The sequence below is a fragment of the Juglans microcarpa x Juglans regia genome, chromosome 6S, assembly GCF_004785595.1.
Source record: "Juglans microcarpa x Juglans regia isolate MS1-56 chromosome 6S, Jm3101_v1.0, whole genome shotgun sequence".
Taxonomy (NCBI): domain Eukaryota; kingdom Viridiplantae; phylum Streptophyta; class Magnoliopsida; order Fagales; family Juglandaceae; genus Juglans; species Juglans microcarpa x Juglans regia.
In genome coordinates, this window is record NC_054605.1 from 10631923 (window position 1) to 10651382 (window position 19460).

The 19460-nt window shown below is 34.1% G+C and overlaps 2 protein-coding genes across 2 annotated transcripts; one reads left to right on the forward strand and one right to left on the reverse strand.

Annotated features, from left to right (window-relative positions):
• Positions 1-1858: 1858 nt before the first annotated feature.
• On the forward strand, positions 1859-5728 carry LOC121237316 (protein KINESIN LIGHT CHAIN-RELATED 3-like). Its single transcript, XM_041134006.1, has 3 exons — positions 1859-2213; positions 2647-4808; positions 5286-5728. Exons 2-3 carry the CDS (start codon positions 2794-2796, stop codon positions 5494-5496), a joined length of 2226 nt encoding a protein of 741 aa, XP_040989940.1. The 5' UTR covers positions 1859-2213; positions 2647-2793; the 3' UTR covers positions 5497-5728.
• Positions 5729-7955: 2227 nt separating this feature from the next.
• On the reverse strand, positions 7956-11055 carry LOC121237315 (pentatricopeptide repeat-containing protein At2g03380, mitochondrial-like). Its single transcript, XM_041134005.1, has one exon. It carries the CDS (start codon positions 10801-10803, stop codon positions 8368-8370), a length of 2436 nt encoding a protein of 811 aa, XP_040989939.1. The 5' UTR covers positions 10804-11055; the 3' UTR covers positions 7956-8367.
• Positions 11056-19460: the final 8405 nt, after the last annotated feature.

The window sequence follows — 19460 nt, forward strand, 5'->3', positions numbered from 1 at the left end:
TTTTATTTTTAAAAAAATGGCAATTAAGATTGCTTTGCTTTCCCAATTCTCAATTATCATTTTCTTCGTTTATTATTATGTTTTAAAATTAATTTCTTCTTTAATTGTCTAATTGAATTGACAATTAGACATTAATTTATTAAAATGCAAGCAGAGATGATGTAACTTTCAATATCATGCATTTTGAGGCCAATCCCATTTCTTTTCTTATATATATATATATATATATATATATCAAAGCAGGCAAAGGAACAAAGGTATGGAATTCCCATTTAATAGATTTGATGTAACATAAAGGAGTGGCATATCTACATATACTTAATTGCTTCATGTGCTTTTGTAGTGTCCATTGAATGCCTTTTCCCACCGCTCTATATCATGAAAACCAACGGCAACGACTCATCCATAACACAACTCGGTGATACTCTTGTGACCACAAAGCTTTCACCATTGTATTGGGGAGTACAAAATTCACTTTAATATTCAGGCTAGTTTGGATAGCAAAGTACTTCCGGATCATCATATCTCATTTCAATATTCAAACACCACAAACATAAATATTATTTAATTTTAAATTTTCAACTTTTTTATTTAATTATTACAATTTTTTTAAACTTCTAAATTTTTAAATAAAATAAAAAAAATAATTCAAAATTTTCAAATCTAAAAATAAAAATAATATTAAAAAATAATATTATAATAATCTTTTTATTTTATAATATTTTTATTCAATTTTTTTTAAAATCTCATAAAATATATTAACTCTAATATTTTATTATTATTTAAAAATTATTTTATTATTATTTATAAATTATCCCATTTTATCCGGTGATTTGATTTTGAAAATTGAAATTAGGAATTGGAAGTAATTTTGTTCCATACCCACAGACTGAGCTTGTCATGTGTTTGAACAAGAGAAGAAAAATAACTTAATAATGAAGGTTGTCAGAAGGTAGGAAAGTAACTTCATGAGTTGGACCTTTTGTCCATAAAACCTAACAAGGCCATCGAAAGTCGATGTAAAAGTAATCCAAAATTGACAAAGACACCTCAAACAAGACGTCCTTCCTCTAGTCTCATAGATCTTTTATATTATTATTAAATATCTCAAAATATTACTCATCCTTTTTTTTTTTTTTTGGCACTTTGAAATGTCAAATTACATATAAATTTCATATATATATATTTTAAAAATTACACCATATTTTAATTTTTTCAAAAATAACTATTTGGCTTTTCTTTAAGTTTAAACTAAACACCTTAATTTCAAAGATTTTAAGAAAAAATTTTCAGCCACTATTCACTGCCTCACACTCCATACCTTATGAAAAATATGACCACACTCTATAAAAAAAATTATAGATATAGAGTTTAAAAGTAAATAGTAGCTGACGCATAAAATTCCTCTTTGTACAAAAAGTAATGCAATAATCATTAAGACTTGGCTTGGGAACTAGACTAATAAAATATCAACAAATTCTATCTATAATAAGTTAAAAATAAGAGAAATGATATATACAAATTTTAAATATACAAGTCTCGTTCAAATCTTTTATAAAAAAATAAATTTCACTATAAAAAAAAATGAAAAACTTATTTTTTCTTGATAGAGCCAACAAATATTCCACAAATATTATACAGTTATTCCAACCATGCTAGATTCATACTAAACATGTACCCTTTGAAAAAAGTGATCACAAAAAGTACAACTATATTATAAGAGTATTACTCAATCATTTTTTTTTATCATTATTTCATAATAGATAATTTATAAATTAAATATAATAAATATTCTTCAATTATCTAATAAAAGATGAGAATTGAGCCGATAGCATTACAATGCCAGGCGGGCAACTTACAGCGAAAGACAAGGGAAAACAACGGGAATTGGAAGGCAAATGGGGAGTTGCAGTCTGCAGGCTGTAGGGCAGATAGGGTGGGGGCAGGGGGGGGAGAAGTGAGAAGTCGCCTTCTTGTCTCTCCCTTCCCTCTGACATTCCATCTCTGCTAACTGCCCAATTTTCTTTCTTCCCTTTTTTTAATATTCAAGTGTCATTTGTCTATTCACAGAGTTAAAAATTTGTCCCTTTACTTTTCTCAAATTCTCTCCATCCTGTCTTCTTCAACATCCAGGCTGATTATATATCTTTGCTTCTGTATTTACCCAGAAAACACAGCCCCTCTGCTGTGAAATTTGGTGGTTGGTGTTTAAGGTATGACTTTCCCTTTCCTTTTCACGTGTTTCTTCATTTGTGGTTGAACCCATTTTTTTCCCTTCATATTTTTAGTGTGATCCTGTTTTATGCTTGGCGATTTCTTTTATGGCCTTTGTTTTATCATTTTATTTATTGGGTTTCTATAATTGATATGTTTTAATTATTTATGAGTTGACATTTGGGTAACTTGCCGCTGGTTTTTTTTTTTGAAGATCTGATGAGAGAACTTTATTAGAACTCTAGAGATGCAAGTAAAGATTGAGTTTTGTTCCACTTACTTGATTTTTGCTTCTTATATGTTACGATAGACATAGAAGTTTTACCGAAAGTTTATTTAGGACTTGGAAATCTTCGGCGTTATTTTTGTCTTTGTGCTGAGTTCATTTCACTTTTCTAACGTATGCTAAGAGTTAGCTATTGATTTGTGCAGCGAATACGTAATTGGAAAATTTTCTAGCAGTGTGTGTATGAATATGGACAGTCTTATAAATGTATCTGCTTCCTTGGTTCGATCTACTGGGACAGTTGTTTGATATTTATTGCATATCTGCGTTCTTGTTGATTTTGGCACATAAAGATGCCTCGCATTGTTACTGACGAAGTTAGTGAAGAAGGGGTTGTGAATGAACTGAATAGAAATTCTACCCCTATCAAGGAAAATTTAGTTGCAAATAAGTCACCAAAGAGTTCTTTGAGTCCACAACGCCCTCGAAATGCAGGTAATGATCTCCCTGTTAATGTGGTGGTTGAGACCTCGATCGAGCAGCTTTATGAAAATGTATGTGACATGCAAAGTTCTGATGAGTCACCCTCCAGGCGAAGCTTTGGATCTGATGGTGAAGAGTCTAGGATTGATTCGGAGTTGCAACATCTGGTAGGAGGGGAAATGAGGGAGGTGGAGATAATGGAAGAAGAAGTAGTTGATAAGCCAGACTATGATTTGCGTAGTGATTCTTCCTCTAAGAAGGGAAATTTATCCAATTGTAAGAAGCCAGGGACGATGGAGGAGACCCAATCTGCAAGTGTGAATTCTGTTTCTCCAGGGCGTTCGAAGCAACCTTCTCGCTTGCAGTGGGACTCTGAACCATCATCAAAATCTAGTCTCAAGGGCAAAAGTCCCCATGAGAAACCTCACACTGACAGGCGGAACAATAAGAGTTTGAAAAAACAAAACAAAGATGTCACTCTCACGAAGAAGCAGAGAAATTTGCCTATGGGAGTTTCTAAATTGCCAAATGAATCCAAGGATTCGACTGAATCAGAATTAGCCAATCCAGATCTGGGACCCTTTTTGCTCAAGCAAGCTAGGGATTTGATTTCTTCAGGGGATAATCCCCAGAAAGCGCTTGAATTAGCTCTCCGAGCAGCAAAATCATTTGAAATATGTGCAAATGGGAAACCTAGTTTAGAATTGGTCATGTGCTTGCATGTTATAGCAGCAATATACTGCAGCTTAGGCCAGTACAGTGTGGCGATTCCCATTCTTGAGCGTTCCATTGAAATTCCAGCTATTGTGGAAGGTCAAGAGCACGCTCTTGGTAAATTTGCCGGTCACATGCAACTGGGGGATAGTTATGCAATGCTTGGCCAGCTGGAGAATTCGATAATGTGTTACAAAACAGGGTTGGAAGTCCAGAGACAAGTTCTGGGAGAAAGTGACCCAAGAGTCGGAGAGACTTGTAGGTATTTAGCTGAAGCTCATGTTCAAGCATTGCATTTTGATGAGGCTGAGAGGCTTTGTCAAATGGCACTTGACATTCATAGAGAGAATGGTTCACCTGTTTCTCTTGAAGAGGCAGCAGATAGGAGGCTGATGGGTCTTATATGTGAAACAAAAGGAGATCATGAGGCTGCACTTGAGCACCTGGTTTTAGCCAGCTTGGCCATGGTGGCAAATGGCCAGGAGGCGGAAGTGGCTTCTGTTGATTGCAGCATTGGGGATAGCTACTTATCTATGTCTCGGTATGATGAAGCTGCTTTTGCTTATCAGAAAGCACTCACAGTTTTCAAGACCACCAAAGGAGAAAATCATCCTGCTGTTGGTTCAGTCTTTGTCCGTCTAGCTGACTTGTATAACAAGACAGGGAAAATAAAGGAATCAAAATCATACTGTGAAAATGCCCTCCGGATCTATGAAAAGCCCATTCCTGGGGTATCTCCAGAGGAGATTGCAAGTGGGCTCACTGATGTTTCCGCGATCTATGAATCGATGGATGAGCTTGAGCAGGCACTCATATTGTTGCAGAAGGCATTAAACATATATAATGATGCCCTTGGTGAGCAAAGTACAATCGCCAGCATTGAAGCCCAGATGGGGGTCATGTACTTCATGTTGGGGAATTATTCCGATTCTTACAACTCCTTCAAGAATGCTATCTCAAAGCTCCGCCTAAGTGGAGAGAAGAAATCTGCCTTCTTTGGAGTTATTCTCAATCAAATGGGCCTTGCTTGTGTGCAGCGTTATGCTATAAATGAGGCTACAAAATTATTTGAAGAAGCCAGGAGTGTTTTGGAACAAGAGTGTGGACCCTATCACCCTGATACACTAGGGGTGTATAGCAACCTTGCTGGCACGTATGATGCAGGTGGCAGGTATGCACTCCCCATCATTCTTGATTCTTCCATTCCATGTAGTCATTTTGCAAGACTTAGGAAGTTTTCTCCTTTTTGTTTCCCTTTTCACCAAGTGCTGATTTGAAAGCTCATTTGAAATTAAGCTTTTAAGCCGGTGTTTGACTCGGCCATCTTTGGTAGTACCAAAACCAAAGCTGGGGTTTACTTCAATTTCATTGTTCAATGCTAAAATTCATTGCAATAGATGTATCAAGGTTTTGAGGGCTTTAGATATGCATTTTTTTCTTTCCTTGATGTTAGAACACAAGTTTTGAGTGTGTTCAAGAGGTGATTATTAGATTTGAAATGTGAATTCTACTGGTCAGAAAAAGCTGAAATCAGGAGTTGAATTGTCTGAGCTAATCATTTTAGTTAAGAACTTCGTGTTTGTAGTCTTCAATGATGAACAGTAGATTATGTATGTTTACTAGTTGCGCCTTTCGTTATATTACACAGGTTGGATGATGCAATTGAAATTTTGGAACATGTTGTTGGAACGAGGGAGGAAAAACTTGGGACTGCAAATCCTGATGTAAGTGATGAGAAGAAGAGGTTGGCTGAGTTATTAAAAGAAGCAGGCAGAGCTCGGAACAGAAAGGTCAGATCACTAGAGAACCTCCTTGATGCCAACTCTCACGGTATAAACAACAATGGCATCAAGGTATGATGAAGATATTTAATGAAATATGCATAAAGTATTAAAGGGGGCTTATTTATGTGTTTAAAGAAAATGAAAGAACAAGGATATGAAAAGAGAAAGGAGGGGTGTCGCGGTTGAATGTACTAATTGATAATTGTACGGTGCTCGGTTGTATCATTGATTCACAGATTATATTGGTAAAACGTAATATTATTTTTGTAATAAACTATTGAGTAATCATGGGAAATCTCTGTAACAACAATTCGTTGTATTACTTCATAAATTCTTGATGTTCTTACACTTCTATAGCAAAAGCATTCTTGACAGTCTGTAGTCTGTACCCTTTTGTTTTGTTTTTGCCTTTTGGAAATCTGATTAAAGAGCAATTGATTGTTCAACCATCTTATCTCGTGTAATCATTATAATTTTTTCAAACTTTCACGTTCAAAATATAATAAATAATTTATTTTTTTTAAAATTTAAAATAAAAATAATATTAAAAAATAATATTTTATTTAATTTTTAACTGTATAATCAAACGACTTCTCGTTTCAGACATTTTATCACTTGCAAAATTAAAAGGACGAGAGTTATAATATCAGTGTAGTGCATACTTTAATGTTCGATGGTGACTGGTGAGTCGTTCATTATAGCTACCAGGATTTCATTATAGCAATCGTACGACAGTGATCCGAATGGTAGTTGGAGATGAATCAATACTAATAATTTCTCTACCCTGCCTTAATTAGATTCAAGCCAATTGATAATGTCTAGAGACTGAGGGCATAGATAAGATTAGTTGGAGCCCCTCCAAGAAATTTAGATTCACAGTTAGATCATTCTACGAAGTTCAAAATAACCTTGGCATGACCACTTTTTCACATAAGAATATAAAGAAGACGAAAGCTCATCTGAAAGAAATTCTCTCTTTTGTTTGGATAGTCTCTCTAGATAAGATTTTTACTACAGATAATCTAAGAAAATATCGTATAATGGTGTTGGACTAGTATTGTATGTGTAAGAATGAGGAACTAGTAGATCACGTGCTTTTAGGCTAGTGAATTATCATGGGCCATGACTTGTAGGCTAGTGGATTTTCTAGCAAGCTTGAGAAGACTCCAAGGCAATCCACAAGTGGCAACAATATGAAAAATGATCGCTATATGTATGTGTTGGTGCATTCGGTGGGAGAGAAATGATAGAAGTTTCGAAGATTGCGAGATGATAATAAATGAGCTTAAAGTTCTTTTCTTTTAAACCTTGTTCTTATGGGCAGGAGCCATTGATTTTAATGGACACATGATTTTTTGTTTTTGGGGTAAACTCTAGTTAGGTACTTCTTATATATACGTTACATCTTGCATACTTGGGCTATGCATCCTTTTCTTACTATTAAAATTTCTAGATACCTATAAGAAATAATGTCCAGATATTTGAAAACTAAAACCCATTAGGAAAATCTCATCTCATGCCAAATCTAGCTTCCCCTTTTTTGAGGCAACTTTGGTTAGTTTTTTAGAAGAGGAAGGAACCCCGTAATTTATTGAAAATCTATCACTTATAGTAGAGAAATACTATTTAGGAATGTGGATTGCGTTAAAATCTTCTGCTCTCTATAGGTTTGACCTGATCCAATCTGCTATATACATAATGCAAAGTTAGACCCAAAATAATGAGAATTGTACGTGTATGACACCAATTCCATGGCTTGTACTTTTAGGATTCAAATCAGAATACAACTCAGCTTGAGAAAGAAGGCACCAAATGCTTTGAGAAAGCATGCTCACGGCATATGCTTGTGCATTTTTTCCCCTTTATTGATGCTTCAGCTGCTGGGGAACGACCTTAATTCTCTGCATCATAGGCAGCCTTCGTTATATTCTTAACCAGAAACACCTTAGCCTTCTCAATTTTCTTAAGCTATTGTAATTTGCAGAGTGCTAACTGATGTAAATTAATGCATATCAACTACTGAAACACCAGACAGATAATCAACCAATTCTGGGGTCCATATTTTCCCTGTGACCTCAATGAAAATGTTTACAAAGATAACTGACCAACAAAGGTGTTGTGACAAAGCATCCCGACCTTCTGAATTGAGAAAACATCACCAAACATCCCAGAGATGATTGGGTGATGACATGGCCATCACACAACAGCAGAAAATCTGAAAGACTTTCTGATGTCTGTTCGGTAACTTCAGTTAATGCTTGCTGTTTTAGCCATCCTTAAACTGCATTAATAAGCTTAGTTTAAGCTTCTAGCTAAGAAAATCTTCTTCCACCTTACATCCTTAGCCGAATTCCCGACCCTAAATGTGTTCTGAAAACAATCTGGTTTTCCAACCAGAACCACTTCCAAGCCGGGAAAATGGTTCTATCTTTTCTTTTCATTTCTGTTTCAGATTGGAGTTAAAACTAATTACTATTTATATATTGTTAAAAAAGTATTTAATATAAGAGTTTAAATATTTTAATAATTGAGTTAAATATTTAATTCTTTTTTTGTTTTCAATTGGATAATCTATGATTGGTAAAGCCATACGTGATTCTGTTGATGCCTCATGAGTCATGCCCTATTCGCATCATGGTTTCCAAAGTGAAACCAAAGATTACTTTGGATCATGAAAACATTTAAGACAAGGTCATATTTATATATAAGATCCCTTGAAAAAAAGACATATGGTTGACACAGCTCGCATCCATATTGTGGACACAGTTTCATTCTTAACTACTAAAGACATGGTCACTATTCTGCCCTACAAGTAGCAGGAGTGAAGCCTTGCCATTGAGCATCAGTTTAATGCATCTTGTACGGAAAATGCTTGAATTCACCCCATAGTTTTTTGGTAAATACTTGAATTTACACCTTTAGCATTTGGTTCATCAATCCAATAACTTATTGGGTTTTAGGGTTATACCCTGCCCTTTTCATCTCTACTGTTAAACTTTCTATTGCAGCATATATTTCTTCCGACTGATGGTGCGAGTGATCACTTGCAATAAATGTATGAATCTTGTTATCAAGTTCAATCCAACTACATCCAGGCTGCTTTTTGAGTCCCAACTCTTTAATATCCGATCTCACTCTAGCAGCTTCATTCTGTTTTCCAAAGCCTTCATATATGTTTGAAAGGAGGACACGGTAGCCAATGCATGCAGGATCAAGTTTGAAGATATGGTTAGCCACAAGTTCTGCCAGCTTTTCATTGCCGTGAGTTTTGCATGACCCAAGTAATGAACCCCATATACGATCATCTGGGACACAAGGCATGGACATAATCAGATCATAAGCTTGCTTTAGATGACCAGCTCGACCCAGAAGATCAACCATGCAAGTATAGTGTTCAACATGAGGCTCAAGTTTGTGATCTTCAACCATGCCTTTGAAATAGCTCCATCCCATGTCAACCCTCCCAGCATGGCTGCATGCAGAAAGAAGAGCAGTAAAAGTTGCATGGTCAGGCGTCATGCCTGTTTCTTTCATCTTTTCAAATAAAAGAGACATTTCATTGGTCCGGCCATGCATTCCATACCCTAAAATAATTGAATTCCATGATACTATATTTCTTTCTGGCATACTCTCAAATACTGCCCTTGAACTAAGTATGTCCCCACACTTTGCATAGGTTGCAATTAGAGAATTGCTTACAAGACTATTAGACTCATACCCTCGGCGTACTAGGTAACAGTGTAACTCCTTACACAGGATTGCTACAGACAAATAAGCACATACAGAGAGAATACATGCAGCCGTTACACTATTGGGTGCAATTTGTTCAGATTGCATAACATGAAAAGCCTTCAAAGCTTCATCTGCACACTCATTCTGGGCATAACCAGCTATTAAGGAATTCCATATGACTAAATCCCTTATTGGTAATCGATGGAAAACCTTTTCAGCAGATTCAATATCTCTGCATTTTGCATACATATCAACAAGGGCACCACCAACAAAAACATTGTCATCAAACCCTGTCTTTATAGTCAATCCATGGATTTCTGTGCCTCTTGGCTTCAAAGTCAAGGATGAGCATGCTCGCAGTGCAGCCAGAAGTATGATAGAATCAGCAAAACCAAGCTCTGACATGAAGGTATGGAACAACTCTAATGCCTCAGCAGAACTACCATTCTGAGCACAATTTGAGATTACTGCACCCCACATGATCAAATTATGATTTTGAGACCTGATGAATAATTTCAAACCAGTTTCAGGATCACCACATTTGAAGTACATGTCTATGAGAGCTGTTTCAACTCTTACATCGCAATCAAACCCAAAGCTGTAAATGAATTTATGGATTTGCTTTCCTACAGCTAAATCTGACAACTGGGAGGACAAAACTAAAACAGTCACCAGAGTAGAAGAATCTGGTATTATCTCAATTGCCAACATCTCAAGAAACATGTCCAATGCCCGCAACAAAAATCCATTAGAGACATAGCCCAAAGTCATCACATTCCATATCACTGTATTTCCTCTGCTGGACTCGTTATCAAGATTTCCCTTGAAAACATATTCTGCAGTTCTTATATCCCCACATTTCATGTACATTTCAATCAGTCCGCTGACTAAAAAATCATCAACGATCAACCCACTTTTCACAACAAAGCAATGAATTTCCCGCCCATGAATCAAAGACTCAATCGAAGAACATGCAGATAAAGCCGAAAGGCAAGCTACCCGATTAGGGTACAAACCATATTCCGAAATCATCCTGCTTAAAGTAATCAATGAACCCGTGTAATCCCCTGATTGGCAAAACCCAGAGATCATTGCATTCCATGAAACTGAGTCCCTCTCACACATTTTCTCAAACAATTGGACTGCAGCTTTGACCGCACGGCATTTCCAATACGAACTCAAAAGTGAATTTCCAACAAAAACGTCGTTTAAAACTCCCAACTTCAACACGTGCCCATGAACTTGTTTAACCTTGTCTACATCAGAAAGCATACCAAATGCCTTAATTAAAGATGTAAAAAATCTGAATTGCTCAGCTGGAAAACCACCTTCAATCATTCCAAGATAAACCTTTATTGCATTTTCAAATAATCCATCATCTACGAACTCCCTAATCAAAGTACCAGCCGATGGCACACTATCTGAAGGCTGATCATCTACAGATCCAGATTTGATAATCGATTTCTGAGATTGGCTTTCCTGGAACCGTACCAAAGTTTTCCCATTTTGGAACTTGGAACTGTAACATAGTGAAGAAGCTCTATACAAGGCATGGCTACAAGAGTAGCGGGATACCTTCAATGGTCTAGAAAGGTGGTACTGGTCCCCCCAGTAACCGTTAGCTGAGCCCAGTGGTCTCACAATCGCCATTCTTGCTGAGCCTGAGTTTTGTTTTGATATCACAAAAACCAATTTAAGTTTTGGTTCGTCAATTGCCTAAAGAACACTTTCCAGAGAAACAAACCAAGCAACCAGAAGAAGACCTTGCATACACTGCAAAATCCCCTTAACTACATCAATAACATACACAACATTCTCATTATCCATGGCTACATTGTACTGCCTATGGAAGAAGACATTTCTGAACAGGCCCCTCAGTTGATCTAAACCAAATCAAAATAACAATGATATATAACCCCAAGACACAAAAGATATAAGCTGATCACGCCTTTGCCTTCGGTGGCCATCTTTCCTATTCTGAAGCTCAAGAATCTTCTACAACTCGTCCTCTTTCTTACGAGTAATGATATCTTTCTTACGAGTAATTATAGATACACAATGATGTATTGTCCAGTATCGTAATTTTTTTTTTTTGGGAGAGGAGTGAGATGAATTATTAAAAAATTAATTTTTTAATATAAATATTATATTTATTTAATTTTTTCAAAATGAGTGCGTGGTCTTTTTGCACTTCGTTACTCTCTCTTATAGATACTATGTAGTTTACTTTATATCTTTGTTTGTGAGGACCGTGCTAGTGTAAGGAAACAGACCACCAATCGAGTTTGAGTGAAAGACAAAGATGAGAGCCACTCTATTGGTTTGGTGAAAAATAGTTATAGGTGCTGCAAAGTGCTGCTAGTTTAGCATATGAGTGAGTAACACTGTGTAGAAAGCTTAACAGATACATTCGGGTGCAAGGTTATAAAGTACTTTTCACCTTATAGTAGGTGAGCTAGAAAAGCCGCCCAACGCGCTTAGGTGAGAACGAGGGGTTGAAGAGGATCGTAGTTTTGGAAAAAAGGTGTCATTCGTACGAAGGCAGGCAAGCAATGGTCAAGAATAAGACCTTTGCAGACGTATGAAGTTTCCTGGATAACACGAAAATACTCAAATGATGGCAATAGCATACCTAGAAATCTACACTCCATATTAGAGTCACATCCAGAGTGGGTCTACAAAAAAAATTACGACTCAACCATATCATTTGAACCAAGATGTATGGTCCAACGCCACCGATGGATGTTTGTGTGATGGATATCAATGTGATAAATGTGAATATCTATGTGATGAATATGATGAGTTACATGTTAGAGAAGATGATGATTTCTCGTCTCGGCAATATGTATATGTATATATATAAATACTGAGTTTTGCATAGAGGGTAGCTCCTTAGAGTAAGATTCCTCGTCATGCTTAGGGGTGAGCACCAACCTCGGAGTTCAAATCCGAACTCCGACTCCGACTCCGACTTATGTAGGCTCCGATCTGACTCTGACTTGTCAGAGCTGAGTTGGATTTTAGCTTTTAGGTTTGGGCCTTTTTTATTTTAGCTTTATATTTAGCCTATTAAAAAAAAAAAATTGTGGGCTTTTAAATTTCAAATTTTAAAAAAAATTAAAAGCTAAACTAAATCATTCATTGCTAATTTACTTCTATATTAATATCTAACTTATTTTTATACTAGACTTATACTATAGTGTCTAATTACATGTTATCATAATATAATATTACATATTATTTTTAGTGTATAATTACATGTTATTATACTATAATATTATATGTTATTATATTATACTAGTCTCCAACTTATTTATACCTTATTTCTACACTAGACTTATTTCCAGTATCTAATTATTTGTTATTATACTTTAGTAAATTAGTATTATGTGTTATTAATTTATTATAATAGACTTATTAGTGATTTTTATACTAGTGTCTAATTTATTTCTATACAAGATTTATATTATAGTGTCTAATTACATGTTATTATGTATTAGTATTACATGTTATTATAATAATGTCTAACTTATTTCTAACTTAATTATATACTAGACTTTCTAGAGTCTAATTACATATTATTATATTTTAGTAAATTAATATATGTGTTATTAATTTATTATACTAGGATTATTTAAATACTAGTGTCTAACTTATTTTTATGCTTGATTATGTATGGTAGTAATACTATAATGTTTACATATACTAAACTATCATTAGTATACTTATATTATAGTATAAGTATATTATTTTATAATAATTAACTCATACTAGCATATTATTGAATTGGATCGTGCTAGACCTATCGAGGGTGTAGCCCGAGAGATTCTTCCTTAACATTTTTCATACATTTTTTTTATATCCTTTAACATTTTTTTTAAAATTACAACATCATTAAAAATACTTCCTTGATCACTAAGTAAAAAAAAAAAAAAAATTGGGATCCACTGTCAGTAGAATTCATTGGGATGCATAGCATTATTTTATTGAATTTAACTACATAAGCTCTAGTTATATAGCTATAAAACTATACTAGTAAATATGATAAATATGTAGATAAATATATATTTTTATAATATATGTAATATTGGAGTCGGAGTCATTCCAGCGACACCTTTGCCTCAGACTGAAAAAATTTAAAAAAAAATCAGACTCCGACTTCGTTTTAGCGGAGCCAGATTCAGAGTCAGATTTTCATATTTTTGCTCAGTTCCAACCATGCTTATATAATTGTGTTTTACTAAGAGGGTGATTCTTTGACATGCACTAATATATGTGTTCACCCATTTTGTTACATGAAACTGTTCATTGCATATTAACAAGCATTGCCTCTCATTAGTGGTCTTGTCATAGCTGCCTAACCTACTGCCATAGATTTTGATGCAGATGTACCTGAGGAGGAAGTTCCAACCTAGCCCAAGGAGGAAGCTCCAGCCCGAGGAGGATGTAGGCTTGTTTCTGTTGTAGAACATGTTCACTTTTAGGAGTTGTATTTTATATTTGGTCAGGAGACCACATGAGTTCGGTTGGCCTTATTTTTGGTGTACAAACAACTGGATATGTGTATAATTATTTAAGGAATGAAATGACTTGTTGATATTGTAAGAACATGTATATATAATTTTTAGATTGTTGATACTATAATGTTTAGTCTTTAGACTAAATCTTTACTTTTTTGTTGCAAAATTAGATATCTATTTCCTTATGCGTACACATCCTAATAAACATTGCACACATAACCCGATTTGAACATTGGGTGTTGCCGATCGACTGGCACCTTTAACATAAAGGATTCTCACCAGGTCCTTTACGAAAAAAATGAGGCGCCACACTATCACTCTATTAATCCAGACCCTAATATTAGAATAAGATTTTTAAGGTATTTGAGTCTACTTTAGCTCTACTTCATTATTACCTTCTCTTGAAATGGGCTTAGGACTAGTTGTAGGACTGGACTTAAAACTAGTTCATGTTTCATGGGCTATATTCCTTGAAGACACTTTCCTACTTATGCTATCTTGGATTGCAGGTTAATGCTACCTCTCAGTCATCTTTGTTTCTAGAGAAAAACTTAGGGTTGGATGGGTTTAAAAATGATTTTCGCACCAGCCATTGATAGTGTGCCACGTAAGCCCTTTAGGAAAAAAAATTGATGGAGTTGCATCCACCCGATCCCGCATCTTTTCTCTGATTCTCCCTCCCTCCCATGCCTCAGTTCACTGCACGTAAGCCTCATTTTCGGAAAAACCCACTTTCTCTCCATCTCCCTCCCTCCCTCCCGATCTTGCTCCCACGACGACGACGAAAAGAGGGACGGCACCGACCACGACTCATGCTGGCCATCGGAAAGCTGAGGTATTTTTTTATCTGTGTTTTCTTCTTTGCATTCGGAAGAGATTTATCATATTTTTACTAACTTGAAGTTTTTGGAAGGATAAACAATCGGGTTTCTGCATAGAAGCCCACTCATAATGTTCCATGGTGCATGTCAGAATCCTTCAATTGTTTACTTAATGGTTCTTATATTTTCACTTTTCAGAAGAGAATTAATTATTGGGTAGCCAACTTATATTTTTTGTAGACTTGATATTTTGTAGCCATTATACTTTTGTTGGCTGTAATGGGGCTGTATGTTGGTTGTAATGCAGAATTAGCATTTGAATGAAGAAATGGCTATATATATTTGCAACAGCGAGGACTGTTTGAAGAATGGAGAATTCTAGAATTTTACCTCAACATGATTAGAATCATTTTCCGCAGGACTGTTTGAAGAAGTTTGTATGTAAGTGAAAAATGAAAAAGAAAAATGAAAAATCAATGAGTTTCTTCAGGGATGATACTAGGCAAGTTGAAGGGCTATGCCATTTTCAGTCTAGAGTTTCGTCAGGGTTCCGAGTAAAAACTGCATGGATATGATGATTTACACTGAACATATATAATACAATTTGCAAGATCAGTTATAAGCTGCTTTCTTACACGATTTTTTGTGTTTTATTTTTTCGCATTATTTAATATGTTACCTCTCTGTTCTGAATATTTGGCTATATATACACACACATGCATTTGAATGAAGAAATGATACCTTCCTATGTTCTTTTAATCTTTTCTTACAACCCTGTTCAATCAGGAAAAATTTCTCGTTGTATTGTAAGTTATGCAGTTTCTCTACAACTCATACATGCATTTGTAAGTTATTGCAAAAACTGATCAGAAAAATAATCTATTAATTTGCATGGTGATCTCACCATTTCAATAACCCATATTCACTGATCCCATAAAATGGTCTTTTACAAAAATTGATCCAAAAAATAAATACAACTTCTCCGTTAAATACTATCCTTTCATTTCTTCGATTTGTTAATTTCAAGGTTCATTTACAACAATCCGGTTGTTCCATTACAAGATCAACTCATTCGAAAAAGCCACACTATTGTTTATTCTTATAATTTAGACAATTGAAAAATCGTCAACCAAAACCTTTTGGATTGCCCGACGCCCGCATTTTGGAAGGAATGCCGCAATAACATATCGGTCTTTGTCCTAATATCACATCCTCTCCTGCCCTCATAGACCATAAGCTAGACATGGTGACTCCTCCACTACCTTTCATATTGTTGCAAATGAAAAAAGAGAAATAAAACCACTCCAACTTATGGTTGCATCCATAGGCACTCAAATTCCATTGAAAAGAAGTTCCCCATTGAAAAGGATATGGAACTCATATCCTGCAAACCAAATTCCAAACACTTCTCTTTCACCCATGTCCAGATTACAAAAATACCATATGCATGCCAGATTATAGTTCACTCCAATAGCTTTTGTACAATGTAATAAAAGTTAAAGATGATAACACAACTAAAACTACTCCATACCAATGGCTTGGGTTGTAGGAATCCTTGTAAACTAACCAGGGTTGGCAACTTAAAAGCAAAAATTGCTCAAAGTAATTCTGACCCCATCAAACGAGTGACCCCTCATCGACACAAATTGAAGGATTTTGTCCTGCACCATGGAACATTATGAGTGGGCTTCTATGCAGTAACCCGATTATTTATCCTTCCAAAAACTTAAAGTTAGTAAAAATATGATATATCTCTTCCGGATGCAGAGAAGAAAACGCAGATAAAAAAATACCTCAACCTTCCACTGGCCAGGGTGAGTCATGGTTGGTGCCGTCACTCCTATTGTCGTCATGGTGGGAGCAGGATCGGGCGGGAGGGAGATGGAGAGAAAGTGGATTTTTCCAGAAATGAGGCATGCGTGCAGTGAACTGAGGCAGGGGAGGGTGAGAGAATCGGAGAAAAGATGCGGGATCGAGTGGACGCGGCTCCATCAATTTTTTTTCTTGAAATGGCTACGTGGCACATTATTATTGACTAGTGCAAAAATCACTTTTCAATCCATCCGACCTCAAATTTTTCTCTTATGGTGGATAAATTATTACTTCATAACTTAAAGTTATATCATCAATACTATACATTTATGATTCCAACCTCCGTATCTATACATGAAAAATGATTAGTACAGTCATTGGTATGTAAATCCCGCATATTTTCTCTAAAAAGTATAAAATTTGAAATCCACATAAAGAACCTCACTTTTTAAAGACGATTCCCATTATTTTTTAAAGGGAGTGCAAGAATTTGAACACCTCTATCTAATAGGAAAATCATAGTTGAACTGAGAAAGCTTACAGACAAAATCGATTGATTGTGTATTTTTTTTTACTTAATTATTAATGAAATGATTATTAATGAATTTATATATATATTTTTAAATTTTTAAAAACATTTAAAGATGTATAAAAAAAATTATTAAAAAATAAAAAAAATACATTTGCGCTTGTCTATACAAATCATTGGTTGGAACTGTAGGTTCAGCAGCGTCATATCTAATAGAGCAGTGCTACGGCTACCGAAAGAGTAGCCTGAATAAGTCTACCGAATAGTGCATTTCATTTTTTTTTCCTTTTTTTTCATGTATTTTTTTAATCATCATAAAAATTAAAAAATAAAAAATTCACGATATCATTAAAAAACACTTCTTTAATCACTAAGTAAAAAAAAAAAAACCATTCGGGACATTATTTGGATCTCGAATTCATTTTTGTATCTAATATTACCCTTCAAGACATAATTGAGATTCTCTAATTAATTTATTAATTAGATAATTGAATTATCAGAAATAGATATATTATGCTATCTCTCAGAGATAATTGAATTATCTCTCGAAGTGGAGAGTTACAAGGCATAAACTTAATTAAGGGTGATACCTGCATGGTGCGGGGCGGGGGTACCCTACCCCGCACCCCGCCCCGCACCATGCAGGGGTTGGGGGTTTTTCCCCTGCTCTCCGCCCCCCGCTAGGCCCTCTCCATGCAGGACGAGGTCTCGCTACCCACCCCTAAACTTAATGCTATACAGTTTAGTTTATTTTTGTGTTTTTTATTTATGTCATTGATGTTTTTCTTTTTTTTTATTAACGAATTTGCTTGTTATTAAGAGTAGGTATTGTACTTTCATAGCAGGTATTTTATTAATGATTTTTTCGCATAATATACGCGATCATTGAAAATATTATCATTGGGAGGAGACAAAACCTTTTAAAATATGATAAATTTTTTAAAATGTTATGCTTAGTAAGAGATTAAGGGCTTGTTAAGACACATATTTCAAAATATCTGTGAATAATAGTAAAATAGTTTGAATAAAAATATTTTATTGAATTTTGAAATATAAAAGAAAAAAAGTTGAATAAAATTTTATTAAGTTATTTTTTAATAATATTTTTGTTTTGAAATTTAAAAAAATTATATTATTTTTTGTGTTTTATTTGAGAATTTGAAAATTTTGTATTGAGTTAATTTGTGTTTAGATAATAATTAGACAATAATTAGATGAAAAAATTTAAAATTTAAAATCGAATAAAGTTTCATGTTTGAGTAAAGTTTAACACAGTTAAGATGAAATGTTTTGTTGAAAGTTGAATAAAGTATTATTATAATATAATTTTTATTTTAAAAATTAAAAAAATTTGAATTGTTTATTATATTTTTGTAAAAATTTAAAAAAATAATAATAATTATATAAAATGAGATGAGATAAAATAGTATAACTTTATGTAACTAAACCGGTCCTTTATAATCCTAAAAAAAGAACGTTGTTAGGAGAAAGAGTATTAAAGAGGTAAAGAGACAAATAATTCTTAAAATATAGCTTAAGAAATGAATGGTTGAAAATACAATTAAATTCATAAAAACAACAAAATAATTAATCAAATAATTTCTAAAAAAGTAAAGATATGAAAACTCAGGAGGGGTGTAACCGGTCCGGTTCGGTTTTACTGGTCTCTGGTCCGTTTCAATTCGGTTTTTTAATTTTTTTAAAATGTAAGTTTGACAGCTTGTCATAAAATTTTTTTTATATATATAAAAAGAAAAAACTAATTTAAAAAAAAAATCTGTTTTATACTTCTATTAAGAAAATTTGATTTACTAAAAAAATCTGCTTTACTAAAAACTACTTAAATAAAAAATCTGTTTTACTAAAAAAAATTGATTTATTAAAATCTGTTTTACTAAGAACTGCTTTCCAAAAAGCTGATTTACTAAAAATAATATGCTACAAGCTTATAAATATAACTACTACAAAAACTAAAAAAAAAAATATCTGCACTAGAAAGAAAAATATACTATGAGCCTATGGAATAAAATAAGTTTAAAAGTCTAAATTAGAAATCCAAAAGTCCTACAAATTATAAGTCCAAAAGTCTAAAAAATTACAAGTCCAAACCCTAAAAGTCTAAATTACAAGTCTAAAAGTCCAACAAATTTTTTTTTCTAAGTGGAGACTTCTTACATATTTTTTCTAAGTGTCCCAACATATTTTTTTATGCCATTTGTATTAGAATCACAAGCATAAGTCATCCCACAAAGGTTACATACAGCCGTAGGTTTCGACTTATCCTCAGTATTAATCTTTGTAAAATAATCCCAAGCTACAAATCTTTTCCTATCACTCTCAAGACCAGTAGATGACTTACTTGCATTAGATTTGGAAGAAAACGGATCACTAGTCGCTGTTAATTCTATGGTCATTTGACTCTTTTTCATTGAAGGTTGAACATCTGTAGTAACAAAAATAAAATTAATAAAAGAAGCTATAACTATAACTATAACTATAACTATATATATATATATATATATACATATATGGGGTAAGCACTTGATCAATTAAATGATTGAGTTGCCATTGCCAATCAGTATTTTGTAATTAAGCAAGATAATAGTGAATTATGGGTTGTTTTAT

Coding starts and splice junctions, on each gene's coding strand:
- LOC121237316 (XM_041134006.1), top strand. CDS start 2,794: ATGCCTCGCATTGTTACTGACGAAGTTAGTGAAGAAGGGGTTGTGAAT. Junction 4,809..5,285: donor ACGTATGATGCAGGTGGCAG/GTATGCACTCCC, acceptor TATATTACACAG/GTTGGATGATGCAATTGAAA.
- LOC121237315 (XM_041134005.1), bottom strand. CDS start 10,803: ATGGCGATTGTGAGACCACTGGGCTCAGCTAACGGTTACTGGGGGGAC.